Source organism: Andrographis paniculata, unplaced genomic scaffold, assembly GCF_009805555.1.
Source record: "Andrographis paniculata isolate CXL003 unplaced genomic scaffold, ASM980555v1 Contig32END, whole genome shotgun sequence".
Lineage (NCBI taxonomy): Eukaryota > Viridiplantae > Streptophyta > Magnoliopsida > Lamiales > Acanthaceae > Andrographis > Andrographis paniculata.
In genome coordinates this window covers 5,377,077-5,401,743 of record NW_026137565.1, presented here as the reverse complement: position 1 = coordinate 5,401,743, position 24,667 = coordinate 5,377,077, and the positions used below count along the sequence as shown (strand labels likewise).

Below are 24,667 nucleotides of genomic sequence, written 5' to 3'. Positions count from 1 at the left end.
ATATATATATATATATATATACCATACTGAATGCTTTAAAATCAATTTATATTAATTTATATTATTTAATTATGTTTTAAATATAATTAAGATAGTTAATATTATAGCTAATCAGCACAAGTGCTGAAAAATAGTTTTAGCACATGATCTGTGCTGATTTTTAAATATGTGTTAATAATTAGTCACAACTCTCACTGACTTCCATTTGGTTATTTAGTTGTAACATATTTTTATTTATTTTCAACTAGCCATCTTGGGTTTATTTGTTTTGTTTTATGTATGGAGTAGATCTAAGTCAATCAATTAAAATCAGATCTGTAATTATTTTATTATTATAATAATAATTATTTTAATAAACACTTTTCATTTTTTTATGCATCATTTTTATATTTATATAAATATCCCTTTTTTTATTTAAAAAGGAATTTATGTATGTCATGAAATCTCTGCATCAATTTCTTAACTGCTAGTTTTCAAGTTAAATAAAAAACTTAATAATTATGTCATTAAAAGATGAAAATACAAATATTAAAAGCAAACTTTAGAAAAAGCACATATTTTATTATATACTTTAAAAAAACATATGTATATATTATATTTTAAAACATTACATTACTAATTTACTTGCGTTCAAATTTTGATTATTTTAAATTTAAATATATAGATGTCGCCATTAAGCTTGCTTGTCGTGTAAGAAAGTTGATAGTGTTATGTTACAAAACAAGTGACCTTATTGCATAAGTTGGCCAATCTCTTCAGGAATTCCTACGCTCAAAATTTTTTAGCAGAATGTAAAAGGAATTAGCGTCGTTGCCACCAGCGTTGTGATATGTGCAGGTTTTAACTTTTTGGTAAATTAAATTCTACTCAAATTTTTACTATTTTTAAAACTTCATAAAAATTTCAAAATTTTTATTTAACAAAAGTATCATTAATTTATATTTATTCAATATATAGCATGTATATATTTAACATATCTGATTAAATAAATTATGAATTCAATATAAATAACGTGTATGCTTGATTGCTTGCAATCAGTATACAATAATATATTATATATTTATATATTTTACATTATATACTATTCCTTTTTTTTAAAGTAAAAATGCATAAATACTCCGTATTTTATTTATTACGTAAAATATTAATGTAAAATTTGCATTAAACACTTTATTTGTTTAAAATTGATGTTTAGTTTTAAATAAAAAACCTAAATTATACAAGTTTTATAAAAATAAAAATGTAAAATATATTAAATATTTTTTTAATAAAATAAATAAATAAATAATTGTTTTATCTTTCATTTTATTTATTTTATTAAAAAAATTTATTGAAAATATTTTACGTTTTTTATTTGTAATTTAGGTATTTATTTAGAATCGAACATCAATTTTGAACAGCGAGAAAATTTCGTATAAATTTTACATTAACGCAATGAATTTCAAACAATAAATAAAATATAATTATTTTGTGCAATTTTACTAAAATACAATAGTTTTATATAATTTATTGAAATATATAAATATATATATATTTTTTAAAATTTTACGTAAAAATATATTATATTCATTTCTTCCATATTTAATTCAATATATTTATTTATTTAATTCAAATCGAATCACCGCCTTCCCCTAATGCACGCTTTAGAATTTAGATTAGCCCGCCACACCTACACATTCGCGTCGGCCGTCAAGTATTAAATCGCGCAACTGCTAAAACACGCTTTATGCTTCACTCATAAATGCGTTTCACGTGTCGCTTTTACTTCTCCTTTCTTGCTTTGCCAATAAATAATTAAATATACTTACATGTACAAAATATTTGCTCCTAAGTCAATGGACTAGATGAGGCTGACCACGTTTTCCAGTCAAACTTATATAAATATAACCCATATCCTCTTATTTTAATTAAATATCTTATTTCCACGACACCACCTATTTATATGCCCAACAGTTACCTACCTACAATAAAATGTATACTGTATGTAATAAATATAAATACATGTATATGTGAACTATGGGGATGCCATTTTTTCACATAAAGCAGGGCCATTGCCGTCCGTTAGATTGACGGCGATGACTTCTCCCAATCCGCGTAAACGGTGCGCCGTCATCGTTTGCCTGACGGTGACGGCAGTCATCGTTCTGTTAGTCCTTCTCATCGTCATCCTTGGCTTCACCGTTTACAAGCCCAAACATCCCGTCACCACCGTTAACTCCGTCTCCGTCGCCGACCTCGATCTCTCCCTCGACTTAACGTCCGGCGTCAAATTGAACATCAGCCTCGACGCCGGGATCAACGTCCGGAACCCTAATCGGGTCGGGTTCAAGTACTCCGACAGCACCGCGTATCTCCGGTACAGAGGAAAAGACGTCGGCGAAGCTCCGATCGCCGCCGGCAGGGTCGGCGCGCGATCGTCAACGGATATGAACATCACTCTGACGGTGATTGCGGATCGCCTCGTCTCCGACCGGAATTTCTTCTCCGACGCGGCGTCCGGCACGTTACCGTTCGAGTCGTTCATCAAACTCGACGGGAAAGTGCGGATCCTCTTCAGCTTTCACGTAACGGCCTACGCGACCTGCGATCTGCAAATCCATGTCTTCAATCGGTCTGTGAGCCAAAAATGCCATTACAAGACGAAGCTATGATTTTTCATTCTCTCTGTTTATTTGTTTCTTCGTCGGAGAATGAAAAAAGGTTCCATCTTTGCCTGTAAATTAAATTAATTTCTGTAGAATTCTGGGAAGATTATTCCTTTGATCGATTTGATGGGCACCGTTCACAGATTTCTTCTGTTCATTGCTTCGAAGATTATTTTAATTTATTAATTAATTGCAAGCAGACGTCTCTGCTAATCTGTTCGACGACGTATGACGTACTCAGATTCATACAATACTATTTTCTTACAAAATGGCCACTTTCATCACCAACCGTATTGATGTCATCCCAAGATTCGGATTTTTCTGTAAAGAATTATTGCAGAAGCTGAAATTAAGCAAGTTTCAAGTTATGACACATCGTTTTAATGGCGAATGTATAACACCAAATTAGACAAAGGCAGTTTCGTTTTATCAATATAAAACGTATTATTGAACTGCACGTGATGAATTTTCGATATTACTGTTGAAGCATCCATGGAGGTCTGAGCTTTGATTTTGGGGAAGACCCAGAAACCTAGCCAGCATATTTGATGTGGGTCATCTTCGTCATCATCGATCTTCTGCTATTCTTGCATCAAAATCCATCCTAAGCTTCTATTGCGACGTATTCAAACCACAAAATTTCGTAGAAATCAAGGTGGTTTTTCTGGGCGACATCCCCCCTGTTTCCATGGCTTCAAATTACAGTGTCCTCGTCCATAATCTTCACGGCGCCATGGCTTTGGCATCTCATACTGGTAGAATATACCATCAATCAATCCCCAACTATTAAAATTCAGTTTCAAAATTTCAAAGCCCCAATTACGCAGCATAAACCCCAATCTATTACTTCCATCTTTAAATTCATTCGAAACCCTTCCCTCGACGCACTCTGTACTCAAACTCCGAATAAAAACCCCATTTTCTCATTTGGGATTACCCTCGAATATTTCTCATGGGCTGTTCGATCTTTTCCCTTTCCTACTGCTCTGTTTACCCGCCATTGTTCTTCCTATGCTTCAATCGCAAGAATAGGGTTTTTTTTTTTTTGAAATATCAAACAAGTGTCTCGATTTTAGATGAAAAGCTTGCAGATGATTGTGGAGTATTGCCTTTCCAGTTGTTTATTGTTGGCAAGAATGGTGTGGTAATCTGGTGGCTGATTCTTGTTGCTAATATTAAGCTTTGTGTAAGAACTTATCTGGGCATTTTTAGCCAGTCTTGATGCTGGTAGTGTTCTGAGAGTGATTAGGTTGCATTTCTGCAACTTAAATGAGTTTTGCTTCCCATAATGATCTCTAAAAAGTTGCATCCATTGGAATGCTGGAAAAATTGGATGGTGGTGAGTGTTACTTTATGAGGGGTATCTCTGCAGTTCTTTTTCAATTTTGGATGAACTCTTTGTGGAATTCTTTTATGGAAATTATGATGGTGTCTGTCAAAATCAATTCCTTGTTTATGTTCTACAGCTTGGTTGGTTCATATGTTTGTTCAAGAAAATAAGGACACCCATCATGAACCTGGATTTGAGGTTTTTAATTCAGCTTGGCAGAATTTCATTCCCTGCAATAAGATGGGCTGATTCTCTGTTCTGAGATCAGCTTCATCAGCAATTCTTTGGGCTGTTGATTGCCTCTTCTGATGAGTTAGGTTGCTGGGATTATTACCACTTGGGTATCTGCTAAGATCTGTGGAGCATTTTGGGTGGAAGCCTGAAATTACATAACCTCACCATGTCTCTCTGATGCTGCAAATTCATTAGCTTAAACCATTCTTGTTTGGATGTCGGCGTGCATCAAACACTCTTCCTCTATGTTGTCTGTCGATGATGCCTGAAAAGTAAGATAATAACTCTTCTATTCATTTGCAAAGAATCTGATTTTGCCATTGCCATTTCCATTGCCAATTTGCCATATCCAAATACTCTCTTCATATAGTCATATAAACTGAAGCTTTCATTAGACCCAATGCTTTAGAACAGTTCCATTGAGAATTTGAGATATTCGTCAATGAACTTCTGCATAGATAGAAATTGAATTTGAATGCAGTATATATATATATATATAGAGAGAGAGAGAGAGAGACATATCATTAACCTGGCAAGAATGGGGTGATTTGTAATTAAGGGTTGGGAGGAAGGGCAAAAGTGTAAGAGAGGGGGGGGGGGGGGGGGGGGTGTGGGGGTGACGGCGAAAATAGGAAAAAGAGGGAGACAATATTAAGTATGCGGAAATCTTCGAATAATTCAGTGTCTTCGCTGTTGGTCTGCTCAGGCTTTGTTGCTCACCACTGCCTACACACACGCACACTTACATACGCGATTGATTTACTCACCACCACTCTAAGCTCCTCTTCTGTCCTCCACAATTACCCGCCAAAAAGGTTTTATTTTTATGTTTTTTTAACGATTCATTATTTCCTTACTCTCCTCAATTCGCCCCCTTCCTCTCCTCTAGGGTTTGTTTTCTCTCTCCAATTGCGCTCCCCGTCTCATGGCTGCTCTGCCCTTCTCTCTTCTATGTAGGTACCCGCGGATTGGGCGCTGTCCATGCCAGTTTGGAGGTGGGTTTTGTCCGGGTTTTGATTTTGGGGCATGGAATCCGCGGCGGAGGCGAAATCGGAATCTGTCGGTGAGAAGAGGCCAGCGGAGGATTGGGAGGCCTCGCCGGCGAAGAGGGTTAGAGCTGGGAGTGAGCGGAGTTCGGCCGTCGATGTGAAGAAGGTCGCGGAGATGGTTTTGGTGCTGGCCGCGATGGGGAAAATGAGGGGAGGGAAGGGTCCCACTGATGTCGAGAAAGAATTGATGGCGGAGGCTCGGAACAGGCTGGCTAAGGTGTGCGAGGGTTTTGCTCCAAAGGAGGTGTTCCCCAGGGACGCTTTTGGGAGCGTGATTGAGGATTTGGGACTCAATAAACTGAAAGATCAGAGGCTAGGGTTTCGTCCCCCCAAAATATCCATTGCTGAGAAGTTGCTGGTTTCCAAGAGAAAGGTTTGTTTTTACATTTGGAGATTTTGGCTATTTCTTTTATCTGTGCTCTTTATTATATTCTTGAATTCTGTTGTATGGATGATGATGATTGAATTGGATATGGGATTGAGTTGTTAGTGTGAAAATATGAGCCCTATTTGGATAATTGGTACATCTTTTGATGCACCAGAGGCTGCCCTGCTTGTCTGTTATAATGAATGCTTGATGATTTGTATATATGTAGGGAAAATTGAATTCACTACCTAATTTCAAGTGTTGTCTTGATGTGCCGGCAATGCGGACAAATTCTATATATATATATATATTGCTAATGAAGCAAATTGGCTGTTCCGACAGTCTTTCCATACGGTTAAGGGCTCTGTTCTAACAGGTGTGTTGGTTATCCATTATGTGGTGTGTGTCCATAAGGATGTTTACCTGATTCTTACATTGTGATATTTAGTTGACGTAAGATGCTTCCGAGTAACAGAAAAATATTTGGAAGTTGATAAGTTAGTCATGCATTCTCTGTCAAATCATCTCTCTATGTGTCGTGTGCCAATAAATATGTAATATATAATACTCAATATGCGATTTGGTAACACTTTCCAATTAAAGTGAAGCTAAATATGCTAATGGACACTTTTGAATAGTTGGTCCCTTTTATACAGTAAGCAACCTTTGATATAGTCATGCATTCTAAACGAGCTTAAAATTTTTTGATGTGAAATTTTGCAGCGTCTCAAATATTCACTTGTGGCTACTGTATTTCAGTTTTTTATTGTACTTAAATTGTCGCAAATAAGCTACCCTGAAATTGATAATTCATGTCTAATGTACTTGCCTTTTGACCAATTGATGCAAAGTTAGTTGGAACGTGGAATTCATCTTAAATATTTCTGATAACTTTTGGCGTGGTGAGGTAGAAATCAATTCATTTATTTGGTTTGTAGCATGTCCCTGTGTTTATTTTTACAAGCATTGCTTGTATTATAAATCTATTTATTTATCGACTTTGTTTGACCCATGCTTCCATATAGCCCTGGTGTAGCTTTCTGCATTTGCTTTTAGACTATGATGCATGATACGTCGCTTACAACTTTGTGTGTAATTGTAACATCATACATCAGGAGATACATCTGACAGAATTGAAGATTACAATATAATTACTTCCCAACAAATACCATGAAAGTGATATTTACTATTTTAGAGACATCTTAACTGCATGAGATCAACTTGTTTATCTCCACAATAAATACCAATGGTTCTGCTGCTGAAAAATGTCGTGCTGCTTTTAATATATGCCCTTATGTACTAGGACGGCTCATATTTGTTGCTTAGTACATGATTTGAAGATCTATCATAGATCTTAGGTCTTCTCTGTATTTAGTTAATCATGGCTTTGGCTCTTAAATTTTGTAAAACATGTTTCAAGTGTAAGTTCAGTGGCCCTGTGTTAAACTTTTTGAAATTCTCTTGGTTAAGTAATTGCTAATTGCAAAGTTTGTTAGTTTGTCAGTCTCTATGCTGGCATTAAATAGCTTGTCCGTTTGTAATTTCTGCTGGCATAATTGTTTTCTGTTTATGTGTTAGCTCTGCGGCTAATTTACATGTAAATTATGTTGAATAATGACACTCTATGTTTGCAACTGTAGATGGAAGAGGCAGAAAGTTTTTCGCTACCATCTACTCCACATTCAGCTCGCCCGCAGGGAAACTCTGCCTCAGTTGATAATCGTGCTGTTTCTCATCCTGTTCGAATGTCTCAGCCAGATAAATCCGGCCGGCTGCTGGTACCCACTGGAAATTTCCAGTCCCCTTCACCTTTAACCCAGGGTATATCCCCAAGTTCTACATCTTTGCCGTATCAGCTACCTACTAGTGAAATTCGACCGGTAGTTTCCAGCGCATTGTCTTCTAGTCACTTGACTTCAACAGCATTGCCAAGAGTTGACAAACCTCAGCTTAGATCGGATGGAAGGCCAAATGGGCCTACCCAATTATCACACATTCCAGGTAACGCATACTTGTTTCCAATCAAAGAGAGACCTCCTTTCACCATGCTGATTAATATTTTCCACTATAAGATCTGTACATTACAGTGGTTCAATGGACAATAACTTGTGTTTCTTCACACGGTCGTTCTTGGACTAAAGCCTTTGCTCTGGTTACATCAAGGCATTTTTTAATATTCTTTATAACTGACTACGGACATGTTGCAATTGATTATGCAAAGGAGTCTAGCGGTGAGACGCTTATGTTTGACTGCTTCAATGGTTCCAGTGGAGCACATTGGAAATTTCTGATACTATGCTATCGATATCTTATTTTTGTTGGCCAGATTTTGTTTGTGTTATATTCACCTTTTTTTAATTTCCATTTTCAGCTACTTTTTCTGCTAGTGCATCTGTGAGGACTCCAACTTGGTCACTGCAAGCCCAGGGATTGGCTTCCAAAAGTGGATCAGATAATAAGGTTCCGGCGAATATGTCCCTTAAGTTTGAAGGAGCTGCTGGCATTAGATCTGGAATTGCCACTCAAACAACATCAAGGACCGTTGCTCAGGCAAAAGGAGCACAACCTTCACAAGCCCCTAACAGTATTCAGCCTCCCTCTTCGGTAAATACCCATGCTGAAATTGGTAAGATTGTCCAGAAGTTATTACAGCCAAAGGTTCTGGAACAACCTACTTGGAATCCACCCTCAACGGACTATATGAACAAGGCTTTAACTTGTCAAATCTGCATGTCCACAGTAACGGAAATAGATAGTATTCTCATTTGTGATGCTTGTGAAAAAGGATATCACTTGAAATGCCTCCAGGCCAGTACTTTAAAAGGAATTCCAAGAGGGGAATGGCATTGTGGGAAGTGTTTGTCTACAAGCAATGGGAAACCACTGCCTCCTAAATATGGTCGTGTTATGAGAAATGTCAACACACAAAAACTCTCTTCCAATACACCACCTGTACCTCCCAGTTCAAGTAGAAGTATCAATGCTCTAAATGAAAAGGCCAGCCAACCTAAGGTAATAGTTAATGGTAACACTGCAATCGACAAAGTTCCAGGAGGTGCAGCTAAAAGTTCGGTTCACCAGACATCCATGCCAGAAGGAACAGAAGCTAGTATGCAAGAGAATTATAATAATCCGAGCATGAGTAAGATGGACATGGACAATAATAAAATATCTATTGGGAGTTGTGCAGATAGTTTGATAGAAAGCTCCAATTCTGCAGCCGTCGCATCTGCAAAAACTTTGCCTGGACAAGAAGGTGTTGATAAAGTGACTGAATTAAAACCAAGTTCTCCTCCTGAGCTAGTCATGGTTGCGGATTCTTCTGACAAGTCCCAGGAAAGTGGCAAAGCTGTTGAAGCAAGTCAATTTAAGCAACTGCTCGAAGATCACCTTGTGAGGGATTCCAAAGAATCTCATGGCGATGAGACTACAAGTAATCTAAACCCATCAAAGGAACAAGGCTTGGCATCTGATCAACCTACAGCTACAGCCGCGGCTGCAAGTAATGGGACTATGAATCCTGGGATATCTTCATCAGATGGTGTACATGTCATTAAGTGGGTAGATGATCCAATTCAAATTCTTGATGAAAAAATCTATTATGGAGCATGCTGCATCAATGGGCATGTCTATAAATTAATGGATCACGTTCTCATTCGCTTCGATAAAGAAAAACTTATACCTTCAAAGCTACAGGTGAACCATTTTTTTTTTTTTGTCTAGAGAATTCAATGAATGAGATCTATTCTGATTATCATAGATATTTTCACTCTCTAGTCGTATATAAGTATAAATATGTGGTCTGATTTAGTGTCTCATGTATTGGATGTTACACAGCTGTATTGCTTTTAAACATCCAAATGAGAATGAATTGTTTACATATCGATCATTGCTGATACAAGTGATTTTTTTAGTTTGTTCAAACCTCAAACTAATTATAGTGTGATGGTAACTGATAATTGGCCTTACAGGATTTAGATAGCAAGTTGAGTGTTGGTGCATTATTATAAACAAATTTTGTCCGATCTATACTTGTACCTACATGAAAAATTTTATCTGAATAACTGGACTATTGAACTATAAATTTAACTACTTTAGATTTTTATATAGGCTTGGCATATGAGACTAAAATAATGTCATGAAATATTTAACACTGCATTTGTTGCTGGGATATTTTCGCAGAAAATGTAATCTTTACTTTTCAGACTTGCTAGTGCCTAGTGTATGCTGCAACTGGATCAGCATTTTTGAACATGGTTGTAATTTGCCTGGTCTCAGTTTTGTTAATATACTTGTGTTTTTATTTGTAATGCTCTTCAAAATCTAGGGTTTCTCGAAAAAACAGAAATTTTAAATATTTTCTCATGGAGCTGTTTTTAGCTTTGAGGGAAACAGTAGCCTATCTATTTCATGTTTACAAATTACAAGTTATTATGTTTACTTGCAGGCTATGTGGGAGGATAAAAATACTACAACTAAGTGGGTGATAGTGAATCAATGTTACTTTCCCAATGATTTGCCTGAGGCTGTTGGGCGCCCATGTGGCCTGGAAAGCAGCGAGGTAAAGTTTAGTTTAACCATTTCTATCGTGTGATCGTCATGCTACAATAGGCATACTCATTTTAGAGGAAACAATACTTACTTTAGAGTTAATTGTACACACGCTTTTCTTGTGTATTTACAGGTCTATGAGTCTACTCGTGGAAGAGCATTGATGGCTGGCTTAATAGAAGGCCCTTGTGAAGTCCTTACCCCGAGAAGATTTGCAGAGGAAACTGAAAGGAGGGCTCAATTGGGGAAACAATCTAATGATCATTTGCCTCCACTTTATCTCTGCAAGTGAGTACATTTTGCCATTCCCTTCTTCAGTTGCATTTCTTTGCTTGGAATTTTGTTATGTGAGGGCTTTATTTGTTTGTTTATTTTTCTTTATTTCTTCATGTGGGGTGCACGGGTGGTGGTGAGTTATTGAATGAATTACAGAAATAATTAAGATTTATTAGTGTACTTGAAGTGCTCGTTATTACCGTTGGTATTTCATTATATATGCATACCTGCATTTCTTGCCTCCTGAGTGTATTCTGGCACTTGCATTCATATTAAGAGGGGAAAGGGAGGACTTACAATTCGAAGTAATCTATTAGACTATAAACATAATATGCATACCTACGCAAATGTTCACATCTGAATAAGCACATGTTTCTTGATCAAACACAATCATCGAGCAATATTGAAATAAATGCTTTGATGACTATGGAGACGACAATAACTTATTGAAGTATGCATTACTCTTGTAGGTGGATATACGATGAAGTAAAAGGGCTCTTTCGAGATATTTCATGTTGAAGTCCAGGAAAACTTCAGGTGAGAAAATCCGACCACCCTTATTGGCGAAATGGATGTCGGCCGATAAATGTTGGGCTAGTTTTAGATGAGGTGGTGGATTGATTGATTGATTACTCTATTATATAGACAAAGTAGAAATTGTTTGCAAAATGAAGCTTGTTGAAAGTGAAGCAGGAATGTTTAAGTGCAGTTTTGTGTACACTATGTAGCTCTAATTGTAGCTTGTATCATTCAATTCCTTAGAATTGAGAGGGATGGCCTTTTCTCTGTCAGCCACTACTTTTAGTCCTTCCTCTTGACAAATTATACTCTTATATTTGCTTAGTTGTTGAATGTACATGACTAGTAGTAATGCCCTTCATTTTTTTTTCCTATGGTTTAAATGAGTAGCTTTTGGTATGAGCAAATTAGCCTAAGAATATTCACTTGGGCTTGTTGGGCCTTAATTGGGCTAGCAGTAAGCTTACCTTAGAACTGCACAATAGGCCCAACTTAAATATTTGAAATTGGCTTAGATATATCTTGGGTTTGTTGGGCCTTAATTAGGTTGACTATAAACCTACCTTAAAACTGCATAAACAGGCCCAACTTAAGTCTTTGTAATTAGCTTAAAATTCACTTGGGCCTATTGGGCTGTACTCACCTCACATGTAATTATTTAAGACTCACTGTTCCCATTTGTTTGATATTAATTTTATTAAATTGAATATATATCTATGTGTCTATTAATTAATTAATTAAATTAGATTGGCTATTGGTGCATGGTGCAACAGTAATCATACTCACTCAAACTGACTCGCATATATAATGAAATGAAATGGAATAACACTGTCGGGTGCTCTCTCACTCTAAGAGGGAACACTATCATGCCATATCATATACTACCACTACTACTACTACTAACCTATTACTATCATTCTCTCTCTCTCTCTATTCATTATATGAATATATATATATATATATATGTATCTAGTGATCTTCATCTACATTTGCATGATCTTATCCGATTTCCATTCTGTACTTATATACGTAAGTATATTTGTTGCAGCAGAGTAGATATATATATATATATCATATACCAAGGCACATGCCTGTCACTCAGTATACATTTAATTAATTAGGGCAATATCAAACTTAATTACTACTACTACTATATGTTTTCGTACAATATAATGTAACTCATAAACTAATTACTAATTGCATGCAAAAATTCTTTTTCTGTATATTAATTCCCATTAATTAAATGAATAGCTAACGGCAGCCATGCATGAGACGAGACGAGATACATAGATAGATAAGATAATTGTATATATCTAATCTCGAGGTCTTGAAGTTTGGGCAATTCTGCTCAATCAACGCCACCCCTACCCCTACCATTATAGATAGATGTCTTACAATTCTAATTATACGTTTCAACATATATGAATCAATAAATTTAACTATATATCCACTATTCTAATACCAAATCTACGTACCAACATATATAACACTTAATTACTTTGGAGACAAACAGAGTTGGAGTCTGTTTGTTTCTTAGAGATCAGAAATTTGTGTGTGTATATATATATATTAATTAATTTAATTAGAGGTGCCGTGCAAGTGAAGGCGGGCGCATGCATAGGGTGATTACTACAAATGTCACTTAGCTTGCATTGCAGTGCATGTTGGATTATTATTATTATTATTATTATTTTATTTGTACATATATATATATATATTTATATATGTCTCCTAAATCCAAAACCTAAAGTTGAATTTCTCCTATCTACTGTCCCTTTTACTTCCTGCATCCTCAATAAATGCAGCTATATATCTCCTCTCTATTTCTAAATCAAATTAAATAAATTCAAATCGGAATTGAAGCCTACCTAGATAGATATATATATATATATATCATATCTATCTGAAGAAGACTTCAATTGAATAGATCCATGGGGATCAGCACTACTGTGTCTCTGTAGCTATATTTTAATTCATTTTCTTCATATATAGGATATATATGATAGGTCCATAAATAATAATAGTAGTAATAATCATTCCTGTAGCAAGGGGACATAATCATTTATGCACTATTATTTATAGTTTCCACATGCAATCTTTTTTTAGGAACGAAATTCATATATATATATATATACATACATATTGGATATCGATCTTGATCTAGGTAGGTAAGGTAGGTGATGTGTGATGTGTTGATGGATTAATTGATGATGAATGTGGGCATGCAGCACTCTTCCAGCAGCTTCATTCCCAAATTTGGTGTTTTTATTGATAACGACATGCAATTTATAAGGACGACAATTATATATATATATATATATATATATGTACAGAGACGACACGACACAACAGAACATGTATTATGTACACTGATACACCAGAACAATCATATATCTACTTTTTTGGCAATATATATATATATATATATTTATATCGATATATCCTCGTCTGTCTTTCGACCATCTCTGAAAATATTAATAATATAATGTTCTATTGTAAAATAAAAATAAAAAAGTGGGCCTCAATTTGGGACAAAATAATATGTATATAATTCTTCCTATCGTCACATAAATACCAATGATTCTGATGGATCGATGAGCTTTTGAATTTGAATTCGAATTTGGGAGACAACCCAACAAAAATTAAAGCTGATATCCTCAGCAACTAAAAATCACTAATTATGCATATATAATAAATAGATCGATGAATAATTCAAAGTGAAGTACAGTGCAGTGCTGTGCTACATACGACATCTGTTGCTGGTTGATGTTACGAGTTTAAACCCCAACGTCTCCGGATCTTGCTTGTTCTGCTACACATGGTTCTATCAGTATAATTTGCTTGTCGGGTTTAATTTGCAAATTATTCGGAGATTATAATTTTATTGGGAATAAAAAGATTTTGCGAATTTATCCCGGCCGGCAAGTATGAGGGCCCCACTTGTATTAAATTTTACTGTACATATATGTTGATAAGCCACAATATTGACTAAATTTAATTATTAAAGTGTAGCAGCCGTAGCTCTCATTGGGAGACGAAGAAGACTAATGACTAATGAGAAAAAAGTGACACAGACACAGTTCCGCGGATTTTGGTAATTGTTTACACACACACATACTACTTAAATAATTATAATTTCCATTCAGTCATTATTCACAATCATTTTTCTACAACAAACTGCCCTACAAATTTATCTTAATTAAATAATTAGCTTCTTTAATTTCAAAATCATCATTATTATTATTATTATTATTCTTATTATTAGATATATATATATATATAAATCAATGAAGAAATTAGCTTATGAATCTCCTATATCTCATTAACTTAAAAACTTCAACTTCACCGTTGTTGAGCTATAATAGTAAACAGGTTTCGTCTTCATCATTATTATATATATATAATGGTGTTGAAGAATTAGGTACTATTGTAAAATTGACAGTAAAAAAACAATAAAATGCTCAATTTGATAATGCAATTTTTATTTTTATTTTTTTATAAAAAAAAAAAACACAATTTATGTAATTTGGATAAATTTTTACATCTATAGATAGTTGGAGAGATAAATGGAGAGAAAGTTCTACTAATAAATAGAATGTGGCCAAAAGATTTTCAAACATCCAAATAAATTGACCAACAATTTCATTGTCTCTAATGTAAAGTATTGCTATAAATTAATCATTAACACAATACTAACTAAATAACTGAAAACACCACAATAAAAACAAATAAATTGGACAACAAATCAAACACATGTGTCCAACAACAATTTACCAAATAAAGGGACAATAATAGGCATTACCCAGTGCTGCTGCGAATTCCCACATCATAATAATAATAAAAAAAAAAACGGGACAATAATAGGCAGCAGTCAACAGCTCCAAAGTTCATCGTCTATTTGTCATGCCAATCAACAATGGAGGGATATGCCGGCCTAGGAACAAACAAATTAATCAATCTGATAACAACTTAGGGTCTGTTCTTTTGGCAAATTTATCCGAATTTTTATTATTTATTAAAAAAATTTCTAAAAAATATCAAATCAAATATTTATTTTAATTTTTTTATATTGTATTAAAAATTACATTTGCGCTTGACGTGTCTTATAGCCTCAATATTTCTTTCTTCGTTTTATAAACTGCAAGTAAATAAATTTAATTGTTGAGTTGGACTTCGATTTGTGATCAATTCAAAGCATAAGATATTAAATACAAAATAAAAAAATAGTGATTGAATTATTAATTGTGGTTTTACTTAAATAATTAATTAATTGGTCAGAAGAACATGACTGCATCATTATTTAGCTTTTAAGTGATATGCATCAGCAAACACCATAGATAAAGTAATCAAGATTGCTTGATTAGTGCCTACAAACCCTTAATCATGAGATTAAAAAAATTAATTAATTATTAATTAAATACTAAATACCCGTTTTTGCCGTTGGTAGTTACGTCGGACTACTTTATAAGAGTATTTTATATTATAATAATAATAATAATAATAATAATAATAATAATACATCTGTCGGTGTTCTAATTTTGATGATTTTGAATTTTGGATGGTTGTTGGGTTTCAAATATTTTTTAAATGGATTATAAAATTATATATTTCATTACAAATTTATGGCGTAGTATAAATAAATTAATTTAATAAAAGAAATTTTAAAAGGATTGTTTATATATATATTTATTCATAAAAGAAATACAAATATAAAATTATGAAGTGGCAAAAATATTGAAACTGAAAAGTACAGAATCTATAATAGATTTAGATTTTGAAAAGTCAAAGAAAGAAAACACAAAAGATGTTCAAAGTCGACTGTCTGTAAAGATATTCTAGCGGTGTAAAAATTGGACTTGTGATCGTAAGGATTACGAACTAATTCTATGCTTGTTCGGGGTGTGGATATTTTGTAAGAGATTTTTTTTTTTTTTAATAGTAAAATATTTTAATCCGAATAGTCATGTGATATACTACCTCTTAGTTATACTTGTCTTCTGCATTATTAACTTAATATTAAAAATATGATCATATTTGTATAATTTTTGTGCAAATATAATTATATTAATATTACAAGATATTTTTATTTTTATTTGTATTAATTAATAGTTAAATAACCACCGTGCAAACCTCATTAATTAAATTAATTAAGGTTGTTGGTTTGAGATATATAGTAATTTTAAGTGGGTTGGTTTTGTTGCCATAATATTACTACCTAATGAAGGAAGGATTATATATTTACATTTCTTGTACCTATAATATTATTCTTAATTGGGAAATTTGTAAAAATTTAAAATTATTTAAATGATTTATGTCTTTATTACAAATTCGTATGGTCTTTTTTATATAATCATAGAAGAAAGAAAAAAAAAATTCATATCATATTTTGATATTTATGCTGTAGACAAATTAAAACTTAGATAAAATTTACTTTTGGATCTTTCGCATTATGTTTACCCTGCGTACACTTTTTAATCACTTTCGATACTATTTGTCTATAATTTTCTTTTCTTTTTAAATTTTTTAAATAGAAGTGTTTCGAAATTTTTTAAAAATAATAAAAATATTTTTATTCGTACGTTCAAATTTATTTTCACTTTTTTTTTTCTTCTTCGTACCTACGTTAAATTTAACTCATTACTATGTTTAAAAAAGTAAAAAAACAAATAATATTTAATTATTACCCTTTGTTATTTATAACAAATATTATTAAATTTGTTACATATCTTCATTCTATTTAATTATTAACTAAATTTCAAAAAATATATCTAATCACTTTTTATTTTTTTAATTTTTGTGTCAGCCAAAGGAGCTAAATATTGCTGATAGATGGAGTAACATTTAATTTTATAAATTGCAAGAAAAATAAATATTTGATTTTATTTATGTTTAAAAGATTAATTAGTAGTATCAAAGTTGAAAAATATATACATATAAACATTGGGTAGAAGTGTTCGTTTGTAGAATTTTAACAAAATTATACTATTCATCCAATTTTCCCTGAAAATATTAAATCAAACACATATTTTTTATTTTTTATATTATACTAAAAATTAATTTTACATTCAAAACATCAATCAACACCTATTTATATCACATCATACAACTATTCAAATTCAAAATTTTTACTATTCAAATCCCAACTCAAAATCCAGACCCGGAACAAACACACCCTTAACTTAATCAATGCGGCGCCAATCTTGGGTGCAGTGCATGTGACCCCTATGGCTATGGATTAGCACTCTCACTCACTATCTTCTTTCTCTTTTAAACCTAGCCCCTTCTAAACTTTATTACTATTACAATACGCACTGCTTTATATATACATATATTTGTATTTACTTTGTATACGAGACAGCAAAATACTACTACAGTGTATATATATATATATATATGATAAAATAAATATATATCTATATGTATAGTTGGTTGGGTTGTCTATATAAACCACACACTCGCCATTTTTGTTACTCAACTTCACCATCAAACATTTCCTATCACAGCAAACAGTACAGCTGAGATATACGTTGATCCTTACATACATACATACATACATACATACAGATTATTCAATTTTAGAGTAGGTCATATACATACAAACATACATATATATATATATATAGGAAGTTGCAGGTGAAAGAAATGGCTCCCATGGGCGACAACGTGGTTGTTTCTAATATGAAGCTTGAAAGAATGCTCAGCATGAAAGGAGGCAAAGGCGAATCTAGCTACCTCAACAACTCCCAGGCTCAGGTCACTCAATCAATTTATATATACTAATTAATTTTGATAAATTGAATTGAATTGAATTAATATTGTGTGCAGGCGCAGCATGCTCGGTCGGTGCTCCACCTTCTGCGAGAAACCCTCGACGGAGTCCGGCTGATCGGGGCGGCGGAGGGGCCGTTCGTGGTGGCGGACCTCGGGTGCTCCTGCGGGAGCAACACCATATACATGGTGGAGGTTATCATCAAGCACATCACCGAGCGCTACGAGGCGGCGCCGGGATTCGACCCGCCGGAATTCTCCGCCTTCTTCTCCGATCTGCCGTCCAATGACTTCAACACTCTCTTCCAGCTCCTCCCGCCCTACGGCGGAGACACCATGGAGCAGTGCCTCGCTTCAGACACCCACCGCTCTTACTTCGCCGCCGGCGTCCCCGGAACCTTCTACCGCCGCCTTTTTCCGGCGAACTACGTCGACGTGTTCTACTCAGCTTTCTCTCTCCACTGGCTGTCCCAGGTATTTAATTATATATATATATATAATTTTTTAATTAATTTATGTCAATGAGCATAGACCTGGAAAGATGAACAACGACGTCTTCAATGGATATCTTAATTAATGAATTTGTGAAAGTGACAATCCCCTCTCTAAATTTATTAATTAATTAATTAAATGATTCAATCAACCCTTGTTTGTTTTTTGTACATTATCGAGGATGATCGATGATATAAAAATGAACCCTTGACCACTACGCTCAACAGCTCCAAAGCTTTTGGTACAGAAAATGTCAAAAGCATCTGGAAAAAATTGCTTTGTAGCCCCATGCTTTTCACCTACCCACCCCACCCCACCCCACTTTTTGGATTTTCTCAACGAAAACATTTTACAATTAAATAATTAATCAAATAAATAGATAAGTGGTTAATTTGCAGGTTCCTGATGTGGTGATGGACAAGAGATCGAAGGCCTACAACAGAGGAAGAATATTCATCCAGGGAGCCAATGAGAGCACTGCAAATGCATACAAGAAGCAGTTCCAGAGTGATCTGGGAGGGTTCTTGAGGTCCAGGTCCAAGGAGATCAAAACTGGAGGATCCATGTTCCTCGTTTGCTTGGGTCGGACCTCCTCCGACCCGGCCGACCAGGGCGGCGCCGGCGTTCTCTTCGGCACCCATTTTCAGGACGCCTGGAATGATCTCGTCCACCAGGTCAATTAATTAATTAGTTAGTCTGAATTATATATACATATATATATTCAATTCCATTGATTCCGGCGTGGTGCAGGGGCTGATTTCCAGCGAAAAGCGGGACAGCTTCAACATTCCGGTGTACGCGCCGAGCCTGGAGGACTTCAAGGAGGTGGTGGAAGCCGACGGCTCATTCGCGATCAATAGGCTGGAGGTGTGCAGAGGGGGGAGCCCGCTGGTGGTGAGCCACCCGGACGACGCGGCGGAGGTCGGCCGAGCACTGGCCAACAGCTGCCGCAGCGTGAGCGGCGTTCTAGTGGACGCCCACATTGGGGATCAGCTCGGCGACGAGCTCTTCTCGCGCGTCGCCAGCCGAGCCGCCGCTCACGCCAAGGACCTCCTCGACCAGCTTCAGTTCTTCCACATTGTAGCCTCCCTTTCTCTACCCTAATTACTTAATTAATTAATTAAATTACTCCAACCCCAAAATATTATTATTATAGTTACTAATATTATTGATGTATTCTTGAGATATATATATGTGTGTGTATGTATGTATTGTGGTTTAAATAGTGGATGAGTATATTTAAGGAGTAATGAATAAAACTTGGGGTTTAATTAATGAATGAATGGAAATTAAGTTGGGGAAATGAAATGAAATAAATAAAGATGGAAAGTGTGAACTTTAATGCTGATTCGTAATAATTCATTCCAATTTCCATTGGTGGGTAGCTAATAAGCTTTAATGAACAGTTCATAGATGGTGATGGAGATAGAAGATGATGATTGTGTCTGCATTTGAAACAGTCGACATGTATATATGTCTTTGGCTTTTTAGGCAAATCTTGCTGATAATTTCTTCCCCATAATTGCTACTTCAATGTCGGATCAAACCTCTCGATTTGTCACGTCTCTCTCTCTCTCTCTCTCTCTCTCTCTCTCTTTCACAACATTACTTATTTATATATATGATTGATTCTATAATACTACTACTGCTGCTACTTATTTATACTGTAAGTATCGTAAATCCAGCTGAAACCCTAATTTATGGACGACGAATATATTTACTTTGGAACTTTGGTGCACATGATATATGCAGAATAATAATTAGTAATAAGTTGAGAGTCAATTGAATAAAATTGATTAATTAGTAATTGGACTACTGTTGCTTGCAGTAGCCGCCACCCGATACCCATCCATCTCTCCCTCTCTCTCAAGAATAATTAATTGCAACGTAGGTCCATTAATATATGTAATTTCATATCACGGCATCACAGAGACGACGTCGTTTCTGTGATCTTCTTCTTCACTGTGTAGAGTACACGCACACGTGTGCGTGCATATATAGATATATATATATATATTGAGAGAGAGAGAGAGAGAGAGAGAGAGACGGGTAGAGGGAGAGGATGCTATTGCTTCATCATCTTCAGTTGTGGCGACTGGAGCACAAAGACGTCTGCAATTTCAGGGGATCGAAAACTTACTCTCTTCTTCATCTTCCCGGCCGCCGGCAATATAAGCGATGAGCTTCTACGGGCTTCCAACTCCTGCTTCACCTTCCCATTAATTTCAGCTTCATCTGTATCCAACTCCAATTCCTTCTTCTTCTCCTTCTCCATAGATTCAAGCAGAGCTTCCACCGTGCATCCATCGAGCGACGGATGAATTTTTCTGGACGACGATACTCCTCTAATAAGAGAATCGCCTCCGCCACTGCCATGACTGTTCAAACCTGCAGGCGAAGACATAATCCATTCCTCCAGAGTCAAAACCCTAGAATTGCCATTATCATCGCGAACATTCACCTCCTTCTTCTCCGTCGCCTCTAACTGCTGCCTCTTCCTCCCTCCCCACAATCCGCAGCTTCTCGACCTCCTTAATTTCGCCACCCTCATCGTTAGTCCACACTCTTCTTTGCACCATACTTCCTCTCGATTGGAAGATCTTTTTGGATTCGAAAGACATCGGAGACCACAGAAACTCACCCCCATTCCGACAAAAGCGAAGAAGAAGGAGAAGAGGAATCTTTTAATGGATCAAATGGTGAGAATTGATGATTTATATGGACAAGAATAACTTAGGAGTGATCTGACCATGTGCAGCTGGACGTATTCTCAGAGAACAATATTGTAAGTTTGAGCATTGGTAATTCCGCCCAATCATTTGGAATCTTGCAGATTCAGTGTCTTAGTTTGGTGTGTTTATTGTCCATTGCTACTTTCAGTGCACATCACATCATCATGTCTTTGCTGATCAATTTCTCAAAGCTTGTGTATTAGTACAAGGGTAGCTTTGGAGTTTGTAAAGAAAGACAAATATTTGTACCACATTCGACAATACAGAATCTCTTGGCTTGCCCTTGTAGGATAGATACCACATTCATACATTACACACATATAATATACATATATATATATATAATTGTATTTGGTCAGTGACAAAAAAAACCAACTGCACAAAATGGATTCAACTGATCAATTTCCACAACAAATGTCTCAAGAAAGAACCAATTTTCACACAACTCCACAATTTCCAAATATGTTTATGAACATGGGAATATGTTTATGAACATGGGAAGCAAGCACGACCACTTTAAACATTACATATGATCAAACAATGCAACGTATTAGGCAATAGTGGTACTGTAATTGAATTCAGTGTCCAGCTGATGGTTTTGTCAGTAAGTCGAGAGATTTCTTAAGGTAATCAACTGCAATAGAAACATCATCAAATGCCAGAGCCCCAACAGCAAACCTCGCAGCTTTGTGCGCTTCCGCTATTTTCTCAGGCGGAGGCTGGTAATTGCTCTTCTGTTCATATTCTTGCGTGGGAGGTTGAACGGCTTCATGAAGGCTTTCATTTCTACCGCTAGAATTGTGTTGAGCAGGAGGAAATGCTGAAGTATGGGCTGCCGGGTAGGAAGCTTCAGAGCCTTGATAATAAGAAGGGTAATGAGTTGGGGCTGCCGGAAGGCTACTGTCCGAGAAACTAGGATAAGACTGGAAGTTGGGGTACGACAATGGTGATGCATCCTGTAAAGGGTATTGTTGGGGTAAGTGTTGCTGAAGTTCTGGTTGGTATGGCGAGAGGCTATACGGTTGATGATAAAAAGAATGCTCTGAGTTGTTCATTGGAGAAATTGCTGGAGAAGGTGAGGGTGTGGGTTGTTGATGAACATTTTCAGATGGGTAATTGTCTGTGGGGTAGTTAGGCGATGGAGAAATCCCCAAAGAAGGTGAGGGTGTGGTTGGCGTAAAACTTGGGGATGTCGGGGTATGGGCAGGATGGTGAAAATCAGGTTTATCATACCCTTGAGGAGATGAATCTAAATCTGGTGAAGTTTTTGTAGCAGAATTTACTCTGGTCAAGTCAGGCCCGGCAGGATCATCACCTCTGCTTGTTCCGAGATCCTGCATAGACAGCATTACAACAGAGCTTCAGTAACTTTTTTTCACCTTTTCAATAGTATGAAAGAAGGATCAGGAAATCGTTTCAAGAACAAATACAGGACAGAAGTGCAATAAACATTGCACCATCAAATTAAAGGCATAGCTTATAAGGTAAGGCGTTAATAGTCTACTGCAGTGTTTGTAGCAAGTAAATAATAATCAAATCAACATGTTAGGAGGAAATGGATCGTACATATTCAACACTTGATGTATTTGATGGGATCCCCAGATGATCGCCACCATCAGGAGGACCAGGGTGGGGCTCCCTCCCTTCTTTCAAAGCTTTTCTTATATCCGCTGCTTTCCATACTGCGTACTTCTGTTTCTGCTCGAGCTGGAATATTGAACTTTTAGAGAACGAAATATGATTAATAATAGGTTGAGTACAAATGCACAATCATATAATGCTCACATCAGGCTGAAGCTCGCCAAACTGATTAAGGATTTCAAAGAAAATGCTTGCAGCATAGAAAGTTTTGGCAGTATTTCTGTAGCAAGAGAAAGGAAAATTAATAAAGAGAAGATGCAGATCAAAAACTTAACAGAATATTATTCAAATAACACAACATTAAATAACTAAAAGTGTATATTATCACATAAAGAGAGGTCGTGACCCAATGATATAATCAATACTCTTGCAGGATCTCTTAATGAAGTAAGGTTAGGAATCTAGTTGAACCTTTAAATAATAAAACATAACATTTTTTCAAACTTGATACAACAGAAACTATGAATAACTCAGAAAATTGCAAAGAAGTGCATGGATAACTGCATATATAGAAGAAAATTGTTTCCCATTGGAAAGATTCAATAAGTCTTTATTGATGTGCAAGGGCATACGAATGTTCTCAGTAGAGTTGTTTCTAAACAATTGCTCTGCATTTCTTTTTCCTAACATAACTGCTTTTGCCAGACATATATACATATCATTAAACAAGGCATTTTTACGTATTACCTGATAATGCATAAAAAGTTCTCACCTAACCCTACAGCTCCTACTCACTAAGAGAAGAAGATCAAAGTAAAAAACGAGTAAGGGAGATTAGCAAACGTAATCCTACTAGACAGTATTTAGGAGGGGGAAATGAAGCTAAAAAGCACAGTTAGACTAGCTAAATGAATCCCAAAACATACGAATTATCCAGTGCTCAGACATACTTCTAGGTTGTAGCATTCCTAACATGTAATTGCTACCACAGTGCAGGACAAAACCAATCATGTCTACCAAGTAAGTTGCAAAAAAGGGGGTCATACAGATCTGCTCGTCCTGCTCTATCTTGTTTATCTGCCTTAGCAAACACATTTGAGGCAAATCCCTCCAAATGTAGATGATCATCAGGCGCCAACTTCAATGAGCTCTTATCCTGCCGAAAGTGTAAGGCTCAAAAGGATTCCATATTATTTAAGCAACAGCATAACAACACTTAAAAGAAAAGAAAGTAATAATATCATCACATATTACAGCTCTTAAATGCAAGAAACAATATGTGACTTCAGCTTGAACTCAAGATATGATTTAGATTTCCTTACAAACTCTGCAAAAGATTAACCCTTTTTAACGCGCCAAAATTGTCCCTCAGTTCTTACCAACCTCCGGTGTGTAATCAACATCTTGCTAGCTATAACTCGGTCGAATAAGAATCATTGATTCCCTCTGCTGTCAATTTCTTATGTAAACATCGATCTCTAGAAATATAAACGCCCACTAGAATGGCATACATGTACTACTAATATATACCAATATGCACTCCATGATAAGAGGTAAAACCTTTTCAAGCTGTTTCATAAGGGAAACAAGGAGGGCGTTGGTGGTCTTAGTCCGATCGCTTTGAGGAATCTTCAACCCTAGTTCCATAGCGTACAATCGACCTGATCGAAACGAAATAACACAATTAACACGAACAGATACACAAAAATCCCCAAAAATTAGATCCACAAGCACCCGGAAACTCTTAACAAAGTAGGCGACGGAGGGAAATTAATCAAAAAAAAAAAAAACCGAGAGAGAAACAGCGATTACAGTAGTAAGCGACGAGAGGCTCGTGTTTCTGCAACTCGTCGGCCCGTTGGAGATAAGGCAAGAGTAGCTTCGCCGGTTCGTTGTCGGTCGCCATCGCCGGAGATCGGAGGAGATGAAATACCACGACGTGACTTCGCGTCGCCTGTCAACTTCCGTTACATCAGAAGAGCAAACTTCAAACTCTTTGATAAAAGAGAAGTTTCTAATTGTCAAAAATCAATTTAAATTATGACATTAAAAATCTTGATCCCACTTCATTTTCATTTTACGGCCCACTACTGTACATTTAAACTATATTTTAAAAATTTTAA

The 24,667-nt window shown here is 35.7% G+C and overlaps 4 protein-coding genes across 4 annotated transcripts; 3 read left to right on the top strand and 1 right to left on the bottom strand.

Annotated features, from left to right (window-relative positions):
- The first annotated feature begins 1,962 nt into the window (after positions 1-1,962).
- LOC127247532 (uncharacterized) lies at positions 1,963-2,789 on the top strand. The gene has a single exon (XM_051269408.1). The coding sequence runs from the start codon at positions 2,076-2,078 to the stop codon at positions 2,649-2,651; it is 576 nt and encodes a 191-aa protein (XP_051125365.1). The 5' UTR covers positions 1,963-2,075; the 3' UTR covers positions 2,652-2,789.
- Positions 2,790-4,858: 2,069 nt separating this feature from the next.
- Positions 4,859-11,332, top strand: LOC127247531 (uncharacterized). The gene is made up of 7 exons (XM_051269407.1): positions 4,859-5,024; positions 5,167-5,631; positions 7,266-7,626; positions 7,997-9,321; positions 10,073-10,186; positions 10,310-10,464; positions 10,923-11,332. Exons 2-7 carry the CDS (start codon positions 5,236-5,238, stop codon positions 10,969-10,971), a joined length of 2,400 nt encoding a protein of 799 aa, XP_051125364.1. The 5' UTR covers positions 4,859-5,024; positions 5,167-5,235; the 3' UTR covers positions 10,972-11,332.
- Positions 11,333-17,459: 6,127 nt separating this feature from the next.
- LOC127247786 (indole-3-acetate O-methyltransferase 1) lies at positions 17,460-19,617 on the top strand. Its single transcript, XM_051269804.1, has 4 exons — positions 17,460-17,724; positions 17,797-18,213; positions 18,630-18,905; positions 18,982-19,617. Exons 1-4 carry the CDS (start codon positions 17,614-17,616, stop codon positions 19,333-19,335), a joined length of 1,158 nt encoding a protein of 385 aa, XP_051125761.1. The 5' UTR covers positions 17,460-17,613; the 3' UTR covers positions 19,336-19,617.
- Positions 19,618-21,382: 1,765 nt separating this feature from the next.
- LOC127247985 (protein HOMOLOG OF MAMMALIAN LYST-INTERACTING PROTEIN 5-like) lies at positions 21,383-24,563 on the bottom strand. Its single transcript, XM_051270106.1, has 6 exons — positions 24,357-24,563; positions 24,105-24,205; positions 23,591-23,700; positions 22,749-22,824; positions 22,530-22,670; positions 21,383-22,297 (listed from the first exon to the last, which is right to left on the bottom strand). Exons 1-6 carry the CDS (start codon positions 24,448-24,450, stop codon positions 21,542-21,544), a joined length of 1,278 nt encoding a protein of 425 aa, XP_051126063.1. The 5' UTR covers positions 24,451-24,563; the 3' UTR covers positions 21,383-21,541.
- Between the last annotated feature and the right edge of the window lie 104 nt (positions 24,564-24,667).

Excerpts from the sequence above, each read along its gene's own strand:
- LOC127247532 (XM_051269408.1), top strand. The coding sequence starts at position 2,076 with ATGACTTCTCCCAATCCGCGTAAACGGTGCGCCGTCATCGTTTGCCTG.
- LOC127247531 (XM_051269407.1), top strand. The coding sequence starts at position 5,236 with ATGGAATCCGCGGCGGAGGCGAAATCGGAATCTGTCGGTGAGAAGAGG. Across the intron at positions 9,322-10,072 it reads TTATACCTTCAAAGCTACAG|GCTATGTGGGAGGATAAAAA; the intron begins GTGAACCATTTT and ends GTTTACTTGCAG. Across the intron at positions 10,187-10,309 it reads GTGGCCTGGAAAGCAGCGAG|GTCTATGAGTCTACTCGTGG; the intron begins GTAAAGTTTAGT and ends GTGTATTTACAG.
- LOC127247786 (XM_051269804.1), top strand. The coding sequence starts at position 17,614 with ATGGCTCCCATGGGCGACAACGTGGTTGTTTCTAATATGAAGCTTGAA. Across the intron at positions 17,725-17,796 it reads TCAACAACTCCCAGGCTCAG|GCGCAGCATGCTCGGTCGGT; the intron begins GTCACTCAATCA and ends TATTGTGTGCAG. Across the intron at positions 18,214-18,629 it reads CTCTCCACTGGCTGTCCCAG|GTTCCTGATGTGGTGATGGA; the intron begins GTATTTAATTAT and ends GTTAATTTGCAG.
- LOC127247985 (XM_051270106.1), bottom strand. The coding sequence starts at position 24,450 with ATGGCGACCGACAACGAACCGGCGAAGCTACTCTTGCCTTATCTCCAA. Across the intron at positions 23,701-24,104 it reads TTATGAAACAGCTTGAAAAG|GATAAGAGCTCATTGAAGTT; the intron begins GTTTTACCTCTT and ends CACTTTCGGCAG. Across the intron at positions 22,671-22,748 it reads TTGGCGAGCTTCAGCCTGAT|CTCGAGCAGAAACAGAAGTA; the intron begins GTGAGCATTATA and ends TCAATATTCCAG.